The 11288-nt window shown below is 38.3% G+C and overlaps 1 protein-coding gene across 1 annotated transcript; it reads right to left on the reverse strand.

The window, feature by feature from the left end:
• Positions 1–940: 940 nt before the first annotated feature.
• LOC101788223 (lipocalin Cav p 2.0101-like) lies at positions 941–6767 on the reverse strand. The gene is made up of 7 exons (XM_063242976.1): positions 6664–6767; positions 6100–6239; positions 5268–5338; positions 3087–3197; positions 1893–1994; positions 1674–1703; positions 941–1154 (listed from the first exon to the last, which is right to left on the reverse strand). Exons 1-6 carry the CDS (start codon positions 6721–6723, stop codon positions 1687–1689), a joined length of 501 nt encoding a protein of 166 aa, XP_063099046.1. The 5' UTR covers positions 6724–6767; the 3' UTR covers positions 941–1154; positions 1674–1686.
• Between the last annotated feature and the right edge of the window lie 4521 nt (positions 6768–11288).

The following is an 11288-nucleotide window of genomic DNA, read 5'->3' on the forward strand; positions in this document are numbered from 1 at the left end:
TTTTTTTTTAAATCAGTGGTGACTACGGCCATACCACCCTGAACGCGCCCGATGTTGTCTGAAATCTATCGTGAGGTACCAGGGGTGTAAAATCACTCCTGATGGATCATTTCGAAGCACTTCTAGGTCAGTGGTTGCAACTGGAGACTATCCTCCTACATGAAATGAATTGGGTTCACATATCTAAACATCAACTTGTCTCCCTGGTATGAGAAATAGAAAGAGAAACTGAAGACCACTGTGCGGTTATTTCTCTGTCTCTCTCTCTCTCTCTCTCTCTCTCTCTCTCTCTCTCTCTGGCTATCTCTCGGTCTCTCCATCTGCATTGTTGTCTCCCCCTGTCTCTGTCTCTGTCTCTCTCTGTCTCTGTCTCTCTCTCTCAGCCTTCTTTCATTTTTCTGGTATGGGGTCTTGTTTCTTTTATCATTTTATATCCCATATTTGGCCATATTTCATATTTCCTCAAAACCCTCATTTTCACTGCCACAGTCAAAATACCACTGATTGCAATTGTCTGGGAATTGTTCTTGTTTGAGTTTGTGGACATGATTTAGTTACATTTTTCAGATTTTTGCAATCACCAAAAATTTTGTTCTGTCAGTTATGGAACCAGAGATTTTTAAAGGATCCTGGCCATGCACTCTCTTCCATCCTTGCCACCAGCTGGAGGACCTTTCCTTGTCTTATTGGTCTGGCCCGTGACTTTTGCAGAACTGTGAGGCCATCACCTCGTATGAGGCACAAGACACAACACTCACAAATGTGAAGTCACTCCTGATGGACTTCATTTTTATCCCCTCCCAGTGACATGCCTGAGAATTATGCAAATAATCTCAAGAACAACCATTTTCAGTTAAAAGACACCTTAGTTTTTATAGTTGAAATCACGTAGATATTTCTACTCATGATATAATAAATAATGTTTCTCATACATGAGTGCGTTTCAGATGACATCAATCAATTTATTGAATTAATTGGGATACAAAAGTTCGAGTGAATTGTAGCAGAGATGTAAAAGAAGGACAGGGAAGATGTTCAGGACTTTTTGGCCAAATAAAAAGTACAACTGAACAGGAAAGAAAGTTGGATCTTGGTGTTCATGATTAAGAATTCGTGGAGAAGTGCTACCGTGAATACTCCAGACAGGTTGCCATCTGTGGAAATGTAAAAGAACAAAGGGTTAATGTGGAGTTGAGTTCAGGTTAAGGACACCGTGCTTACTGCATAGGACTCTAAGTGTGATGGATACTAGTCCATAAGGAGCCCCGGGGTTACCCTGAAGCTCTTGCAAGGGCTCTATTGACATTGACAATCCGTTGACAATTGCATGTAAATTTATGTCTGCAATCACTTCTAGATTTACACCTAGACATATCCAGGCTGTTATCCTGGCAAATTAAATATTCAGTCTTGAATTCACCAGAGTAAAATGCTTAACCTGCAGAAATTATTATTATTTTTTGGCACAATGTATTGGCTTTCTGTGCAGATGAAAAAAAATCCTGTTCTTTTCTTTGGATCTGTGTTAGACTTTGAATGTCTTCACACATGCAGCAAGAAAAGTCAGAATATGAAGAGAGTCCTCTTGTATACTTCCTGAGACAACCATGAGAGGGAAACAATTCCAAGCAGGTTACATTATATTTTGACACAAGCATCTTGTCTCTACTCACCGAATCAATAGCATCACTCTGGACAATCATCTGAGAGGGGAAATTGTAGAGAGAAGAGACAAAGAATCTGGTTACAGGAATTTGGTAGATCTAAGAATTATCAATAATACTTTCAATAAAGTATGACTTGGAATAGCGATGTGGACTCAGAGATTGAACTGAGATTGTTTACTTTCCAAGTGTGCCTTGATACCGCAGGAGGTAAGGGGATGACTTTACCTGTTCCAGCGAGGTATTCTATGTTTTCCTGGGGAATACCCTTTACTTCATTTGCCTCCTCAAAGGAGAGCGTTTCTTCGGGTGTCAGAGAGTCTCTTTTTCCTGTGTTTCATGATAGACAAAGCAGAAATATCTGTGCTTAGAATGCCACCTGAATCCTAAAGCATCTCCTGGACCGCACTGTGCTGGTGTGACCTGAGAAATCCCACCATCACACCCTGGCTCCTTGCGGGAGCAAATATAAATGGCCTGGCCTGCACACGGGACACTGGACCTTACACCATCTCCCCATTTCTCAGACTGCTGAGGACAACTGAGTTCCTACATGCTGATTCTCAGTATCCCAAATTATATGCATGTCTATTCACATCAACACAATGGAGACAGTTCAATCTAAGAGCTGTAAATCTCTACACGCTAAAGCTCCTCTTTTTACACTAAATTCTCCACCCAATGCCTGATTTCCTGCAGAGCATCATCAGTTGAGTTGAGGTGTATTTTCAACTCTGGCCAAGTCTATAATCCCCAGCATCTTAGTACTAAGTAAAAGAAAACAAATATGGAAAATATCTTTCATCTTTCTCAAACCAATGTTTGTTCCATCCACCTGAAGTATGTTGTAGTACCAGGCTCCTCATGCTTTTCTGTGCGGTTACCAACCTTAGAACCATTCACATTCTGAGAACGTTATTTTTGAGGAGCAAAATCTGATATACTGTTGGTAGTCATGGCATCAGTTTCAAGTTTTATCAGTGGTAGAAAAATCATTGTGAACTAAAGCTTTTAAAATACAAGTCAATAGTCATGTGCACCATATACTGCTTCTTCTGCTGGCTTTGAATATATATCTTGATTCACTTGGTGACACAGCCCAGAGATATCAGTTTTTGCTCTTTGCCAAATGCCTTCCCAGCTAAGGTATGGTACACATTGCTGCTTGAGAATATATGTCTATTTTTCTAATAATTTTGCGAGGATCTCAGAGAATTTTCTCATCTTTTCTCCGAAGAAAACTGTGCAGCATCCTCGATTTCAGACAAGTTGAATTGGAAATCTTGTATGTAAAAGCATTTCTAAGGAAGGGCATGCAGTTAAATAATATAAAATCAAGGACAAGACCCTGTACAGTTTAGTACAGGTTGGACATTGGTGTGTGCATGGTTCTCTACAGAGAGAAAACATCTCAGTACTCACCAACGACTACATAGCCCCGTGTCACCAGTCCGTTCTCATCCACGTTTGTGTTAAAAAATGTGATCGTATCCTCTTGCTTATCAACAATTACGAAGGTGTTTTGGCCCGCGACTGTAAGTGAACAAAATATTTTAAAAATCAAGATAGTTACTTTTTCCCAAAACTCTTTCATGAGTTTTGTTTTGTTTGCAACTGACTGCTTTCCTGTCTTCCTCTGATGAGCATTTATTTTACAAACCTTCCTACAACATTTTAGGATTCCTTCAAGGTGACAGGTTTTACCTGTGACCGTCTTAGCAAGGAGAAACTTCCAGCACTCAAACTTGAGGAGTATCAGAGGGTCACCAAGGGTTTCACCGTGGCCAGGTTCTCAGTGTGTGCTCCCGAGGCAGAGGGTACTGCGGGGACCTGGGGCTTCCTACCCAGACCATCCAGCTCACGTATGAAATTTTCAGAGATTTTACCCGCAATTCTCCAGATCAACCAGCATTTTATTGCAGTTGCATAATTATATTATATGGTGCGTTACAATGCATTTAAATCAGAGATTTAAAGTTCTTGAAATCGAACTTTCTGCACTACCAAAGTATAGAACGAGATAAAAGTGACAGCATTTTGGATGACTTGACTATAGTCTTACAGTTGAAGTGGAATTTCCGATTGCTTTTATATTTCTATAAATAAAAATTTTGTTAGTTTTACAAAAGTGTAGCCAACACTGCACTACATAACAAAATCAGAATTTGTAAAAGCATAGCAATCTGTATTATCATTAATATGCTTTTGTTTTGTTTTTTTTTTTTTTTTACACAGAGTCTTCCTACGTAGCTCACTCTGTCCTATAAATCACTACGTAGCCCAAGTTGGGGTGGAACCCGAGACATTTCCCCCGTCTCCTTCACAGGAGCTTGGAATACAGCTGTGAACGAGCATGAATGGCAAGATTATCTTTTGAAATTGTTTTAAATCAGATATATTCAGCAGTGTGAAACTCTTCTTTGTTTTTAGATAATTTTGAAATTACCTAGGACTCCATTTGAGTATTTCATGCCCAACACTTAGCTTTGGACTTATGAATTTCATCACAACATAACTTTTAAAAATATTCTTTATCATGCATCTTTTAACATTTTAATAAGTTTGTTCACTGAGTGTAGGTCTCGAAGTCCAAGTGAGAAACAGTAACTTTTGACAGAAATGTGATTCATCAAATTCGCTTTATCTGATTCTTTAGGCCTGAAAACCATAAGGAAATTTAGAGAAGACAGAACTCAACGTGAGTTTTCAAATGTGAAAACTATTACACTTTACGAGACACATTGTCAGGAATTCTCCTCAAAATGGTCTACTTTGATACCAGGGTCCTTACCCAGTGACCAGAAATATATGATTGTTTTTAAGTCACAGGAAGTCTATTAGTGGGAATTTTGGGACATGTGCATTTCATGGCATAAAAAACTGATATGTGACAATCACCATATTTGTGGAACATGCCTCATCTGACTGCCTTCAGTGTTTATTGATACTAAAATTCCATGCTTGTATGTAAAATAACATTCATTTATCCTGACGTTCTATGATGATGTGTGCTATGGCTCATGTCTTGATGGCCCCAGAGCCTCATGTGGTCATGAGTGCAACCCTCTGGGGCTGCCTGGACCTATGGTGAGGGACCATGGCATTAATGCTGTGATACAAGTATTCACTCATCATGCCTGGGGTGATTAAGAAGGAGAGTGATACCAGCCTTTGAGCAGATAAAAAGAAAGGAAAATAGAGGGCATCGTGGTGGTCATTTGCTGTTGCTTAGAGCTTAGGTCCTGGCTTCTTCCGCCTGCCCTGCATTGCCATAAGACGGGTTTACTCTTTGATGCCGCTCTGCAGAGCCTTCCTGCCTTGAAGCCAATCATGGAAGGAACCCTGTGCAAACTGTGGGCCAAATGAACCATTTTTCCTTTGCACTGAGGGTGTGGTATTTTGTCTCTGCTAAGAAAGCAATTAGCTAAGACACTGACAAGGAATCGAACTGCAGTGGATTTTCCAAGATGGCCATGATGATCAATAGGATATATTTTACTGGAGCACAGGGGGACACACACCCAGATCTGATGGTCTTCAATCAGCACACATTCAAGCACTTCCTTTGAATTAGTATCTCACTCAACAAAACCAAGTACTCACATTGTACAGTGTACAAACCGCCTAGACTCTGTGAAGCAACCACTGTGCTCTCTTTGCACTCCCCATTTAATCTGAAAAACATGAAAATGCAAACCACACAATCTCCTTTCTGCACTCATTGTTGCCCTGAGGATCTTCAGGAGCTGTAATGCTGAAGACATTCAAGGCTTTCACGGTTACACCCTTTATGTCTGCACTGTAGTAAATCGTCAATATCCTAATGCCTGGTTGCTTAACAAAGGCGGTAAGGCTCTCTCAGGTGGAGCGCTTTGGTGACCTCTTGGGCATCTGAGCTCCTCCAGTTTCCTGAGAGCACTTGTGTCCTGTACTTGTGTTATTCACTTATCTTCCACCTCACTGGGGACAGATGGATTCATCTGCATGTCTCATGTAACAGCCCAAGTGGGGATTGGATGCAAACATCCTGTTCCCAGTTGGCTTAATAGCTGTATTATTTTGGCACTTTGAATCTAAGACATTCTTGTCTCTTACAAATCATTTCCTAGTGTTTCTCGTAAAGTTTGCTCTGTGGTACAGTCCTGGCTAGGAAATAAACACTTGAGTCTCTTCTAATTCATGGGACAATATTTCGACACAGACACTCCAAAGTCTGTCGATTGGCATGGAACCAGGGCCACAGATAGAGGAGGGTCCTGACCAATGCTTACAGATGGAAACTTAAGCCTATCTACAATTACACACCCTCTTCATATTGCAATCTCAAAATTGGAGGCCAGGTTCCTCACTGTTATTTTCCATTATGTGCCAAACGTCAGACTACATGTGGAGAAATGGACAGTCTGGTTTTGAGATGTGAGCAAATTCTGCTTACTTGACATAAAGCCTGAAGGTAATCTCAGAGCAATCCTCGTTACAGTCTATTTGACGGAAATAGACTCTCAGGGGGCCCCCCTCTTCGATCTTCTCTTTGTTGTCAGCAGACAGAGCAATTGTGTTCCAGTCTCCATTGATCTAGAAAAGAAAGATCTCACTGGAAACCTTAGACAATCACCTTCTGGTTGCCTCAATAACATCACAATGAAGCAATACCATAATTAATCTAAACCTCTGGATCACATTTGGATTTGAGCTCTGTAGAATGGAAGTCAAGAAGGCTAGTTCAATGGCAAATAGCAAGAATTTTTCAAGTTCTAAACTAAAGCTCTGTCTTCATACAGAATGGGAAATCTGCAGCTTCATTTCCCAGGCCACATTTTTGCAAAAGGAAATGAACCTGATGGAAAAAAAATATCAAGATACACAAAGTAAAATATTCTTTGAGGGATGCAGACACCCATTGAAGACCATTCTCATGAATGTCAACTTAACTACTGGCAAAGAAAAGAGAGAAACACACACAAGAAGAACTCAGTCCAGACATGCTTTGCTGTATTACCTGTGAAGAGTCAACACATGACAAACCCACTGCAAGAGCGAGGAGGAGAATCTGCACCATGATGGAGCTGGAGTGGCCTTTCCTCTGGCACAAGTGAAGGGCAGGTGAGCTGCTGAAGGGAGTCTGAGCTGATGCCTCTCTTATAGCCCTGCTCTCTTGACAGGGCTTCTGGGCTACCAGTGGCTCCTCCTCTGACCTTAAACTCTAGCATTTCCTGGTTGGCAAAGATAACATATTTGTGTGTCTCTTTTTAAACAAATTATGGTGAGATTAACGTCAAGAGATGATTAAATGTTGACTGAATCGCTGACATTTGTGCCCACAAAGGGAATCAAATATGTAAGTGGTGTTTCAAGGACATGCCTATTATTGTGCCATACCTCCCAAAAATGGAGACAGATAATGAAGCAGCAAATAGATCAAAGACTTCTAGCTGATTTCTTTCATTTTCTCTGAGTATGCTTACACTTAATTTCCAAAAATACAGACAGGTCTCTCTAGGTTGGTCCCATTAGAAGACAGCGCTCTCTAGATTGGTCCAATTAGAGGACAGCTCTCTCCAAAATTCATTCCTGATAAGAACTTTACAGAAAATTGGAATAAATGGTCTTTACCTCAACATAATAAAGGCCATCTATATCAAATCAACAGCGAGTATCATACTAAATGGCCAAAAATTGAACACCTTTACTTTAAAATCAGGCACAAGCCAAGGATATCCTTTATCACCGCTCCTATTTAATATAGTACTGGAAATACTAGCCAAAGCAATTAGACAAGAGAGAGAAATAAATGCAGTAATGATAGGAAAATAAGTTACATTATCATTGTTTGCCGATGACATGCTACTCTACATAGAAAACCCCCTAAACTCTATTGAAAGACACTTAGATATAATAAATAAATTCAGTAATATAGCAGGATACAAAATCAATACTCAGAAATCAATAGCATTCCTATACACTAACAACAAAATCACAGAGAGAGCAATAAGAGAAACCACACTCTTCACACTAGCAACCAAAAATATATATATATATATTTAGGAATTACTCTTATGAAAGAAGTGAAAGACATATATAAAGAAAATTATAATACACTGAAAAAGAAATTGAAGATGATCTCAGAAAATGGAAAGACATCGCTTGCTCATGGATAGCAAGAATAAATATTGTGAAAATGGCCATGCTCCCAAAACTCTTATACAGATTCAACACATTCCCGATAAAAAGAGCACCAACATACCTCACAGATTTAGAGAAATCACTCCTAAAATTCATCTTGAGCCAGAAGAGACCTAGAATAGCAAAGGCATTTCTAAGCAGCAAAGGCAAGGCAGGAGGCATCACAATCCCTGACTTGAACTTATACTACAAAGCAACCATAGTAAAATCAACATGGTATTGGAATCAAAACAGAGCCAAAAATCAATAGAATAGATTAGAAGTTACAATCACAACTACAAACACACTCACCCACCTTATCTTTGATAAAAGGGCCAAACAGCTTCACTGGAAGAACGACAGTCTCTTTAATAAATGGTGTTGAAAAAACTAGCTCTCCATGGGCAAAAACTACAATTAGACTCACGGCTATCACCATATACTAAATTAAAATCTAAATGGATCAAATATATGAATATTAAAACAGAAACACTAAATCTATTAGAAGACAAATTGAGTAGAAACCTTGAAAACACAGTTGTAGGTAGAGAATTCATGAACTGGACTCATTCCACATTAGAAATACTTCCCAGAAGCAATAACTGGGACCACCTTTTATTAAAAGTTTCTGCATGTCAAAAATAGTCTCCACTTCAGTGAAAAGAAAACCGACAAACTGGGAATTGATCTTAGTGAACTCCCCCTCAGAAAAGGGACTTTTGTCTAAAACATATAAGGAATTTAAAAAACTCAGACCCCCAAAATTCAATGATCAAAACCAAAAATGGCATCGGAGGTGAATACACCCGTCTCAGATGAAGAAATACAAATGGCAAATAAATACATGAAAAATTGCTGTCATCATTATTCATTAGGGAAATGCAAATGAGAACCACACTGAGATTCCTTCTCACTCCTGAAATAATGGCCAGGATCAAGGAAATCAACAATAACAAATGCAGGAGTGGCTGTGGGGAAAACGTATCTCTTCTACACTGTTGGTGGGAGTGTAGACTGGTACAACCTTTGTGGAGGACAGTCTGGAGATTTCGCAAAAAGCTGGGATTGGAAGTCCCATTTGTTCCAGCTATTCCACTTCTAGGCATCTTCCCAGAAGAACTGAAAGCATCATACCACAGTGATATATGTGCACCTATGTTTATAGCAGCACAATTTGTAATTGCCAGATCTTGGAAACAACCCAAGTGTCCATCAACTGAGGAATCAATAAAAATGTTTTGGTATTTTTATACAATGGACTGCTACTCAGTTATAATGAAGGATCACATTGAGATATTTATAAATAAATGGGTGCAGCTTGAGACCGTATTCATTACTGAAATAAATCAAACTCACATGTGTGAATACCAAGTAGTTTCCCTAGTGTAAGAAAGGATTCAAATCTATAAAAGTATGTGGTAATGATTCCCCATTATGTGGCCTTGAAGCCTTATAAAGTTTTCACTCATTAATTGGAATGCCTTTATTCTGGGCTGCTTGATATTATTGCCTGTGATGAAATGAACAGCTATTTTGAAGAAAACAAGACATCATAATAGCTAGTGCTGATTTACTATCATCTTGTTTTGAAGCCACACCAAACTGATGCTCTTCTGTCTCCATTGGTTTTATCATGTTGTATCTTACTGGCTTTTATTATATGTGATATTATAAACAAAAATTTATATAGTCAAAGAGATAGTATAGAAACCATCATTCATTTTCCTTTAGCTGGTTCTAAATACCCTGTAATACTTTCATCCACTTGAATGGTTTCACTGTCTTGATATGTCTGATGCTATAGTATCCGAAGTTATATTCAAATACTTCAAGAAAAAAAAAAAAACTATGGTAATTACTCTTAAGTCAGGTTATTAGGTGGTGAAGGACTAGGTTGCTGAAACTGTCATGCTTTGACCTGTATTTTTATGTTGCTATGTCTTCTTTTATGTCAATCTACCCCTTATTCATTAAAAAATTATTTATTTATTTTTTAATTTTTTATTGTTTTTTTTTAAGTAAGGGGAAAAATCAAGAAAATCAGCAGAATATATTATAGCAACTTTTTTGATTTCCTATTAACTTGATTTGAAGTCCTGTATTACTCCCACTATCTTGTTTTGACTGATTAGACTCTGTTGCGTTCTGTTTGATAGTATCAAGTTTGAGGCTATAGGCAACTACTTTGAAGGCAATAAGATTCGCTATGATGCCCATTCTGGTTTGACTATTATCTTCTTTTGAAGTCCTGTAATGTTCCCAACGGTTATGTTTTATTGGTCTTGTTCTGTACTGTTTTGTTCAGTTTTATTATACCTAATGATGTAGGCAATTCTTTTTAAGAAAGCAAGAAACATTATAGTAACCATTGTTGATTACCTTGTACTCTGTTTTGACATCATGTACTATGTCTATCTTTGGTTTTTACAGACAGCTTTGTTTTGTCATATTTGGATTTGTTTTCTTCTAAAAAATGCAATAAGAACTATGGGAGTAATCAAACCCAAAATGTGTAAACTTTGTTGTAAAAAAAAAGGAGAGGAAAAAAAAAGTTCTCTAAAGGATACAACTGCAAGTGTGTTTAGGTGTGTTAGGATAGATGACCATATTATGGAGTTTTTGTTGGATCACTGAACATAACTGTTTGCCGTCTCACTGTTGGAATGTCCACTTTGTATGCTTTGACCCTGTGACTTGAGCAACTATTTCTAAGATGACAATGTGTAATCTATTAACTGGTGATTTCTTACCTTTTTTTTTTTAGTCCTGTATTACTTGCACCCTTACACTGTTTTGTCTTGTTTTGTTTTGTTTTTTCCTTTTAAATAAAATTTTAAAAAAGCCACGGGAAATTAGTAGCATAGTGATGTGAACTATTATCTTGTTTTTTGTTGTTTTTATTTTTTCTTGTCTTATTTTCTCCTTACTGTATATGTGTTTTAATTTGCTTCAAAGAAGTTTGTTTTTGCATCTGTAGTATCTGTTAAACATTTTGGAAATTATTTATTAGATGAATTGATAAAAAGATATGGGGTTTTTTTTTTATAGAATTCGATGCTTCTCAGCCATAAGGAAGGATAACCTTCAGAGATCCATGGGAACGTGGATTCCACTGAAGATTATGCTCCTACGAGACATAAAGCAGATGCACAGGTGTAAACACCATTCCATCTCCTTAGTGGAAAAGCAGATACTTTATTTTTTTTCAATTCAGATCTTCTTAACATATCAGACATTAACACACATTCAAGGTTTTCAAGATCAGGCAATTTCTTTGTGTGTTAATATCCCTACAAGTAATGACACGACTCACGGGGATCACCTCAACCCCCTGACAGCTCTCCTTAGGAGATACCAGTGAGTTCCTGACACGGAGACCTCCCCACCTGAGAACAGGCTAACCAGAAGACACTCAGTTTCTCTCACAAACCTAAAATGTTTTTGTTCTCTTTTGTACCAGGA

The sequence above is a fragment of the Cavia porcellus genome, unplaced genomic scaffold, assembly GCF_034190915.1.
Source record: "Cavia porcellus strain 051 isolate PalLab524CR breed Dunkin Hartley unplaced genomic scaffold, mCavPor4.1 scaffold_33, whole genome shotgun sequence".
NCBI classification, from domain to species: Eukaryota; Metazoa; Chordata; class Mammalia; order Rodentia; family Caviidae; genus Cavia; species Cavia porcellus.

Coding starts and splice junctions, on each gene's coding strand:
- LOC101788223 (XM_063242976.1), bottom strand. CDS start 6,723: ATGGTGCAGATTCTCCTCCTCGCTCTTGCAGTGGGTTTGTCATGTGTT. Junction 3,198..5,267: donor CGGTTTGTACACTGTACAAT/GTGAGTACTTGG, acceptor GTTCACTTACAG/TCGCGGGCCAAAACACCTTC. Junction 1,995..3,086: donor ACGGGGCTATGTAGTCGTTG/GTGAGTACTGAG, acceptor CATGAAACACAG/GAAAAAGAGACTCTCTGACA.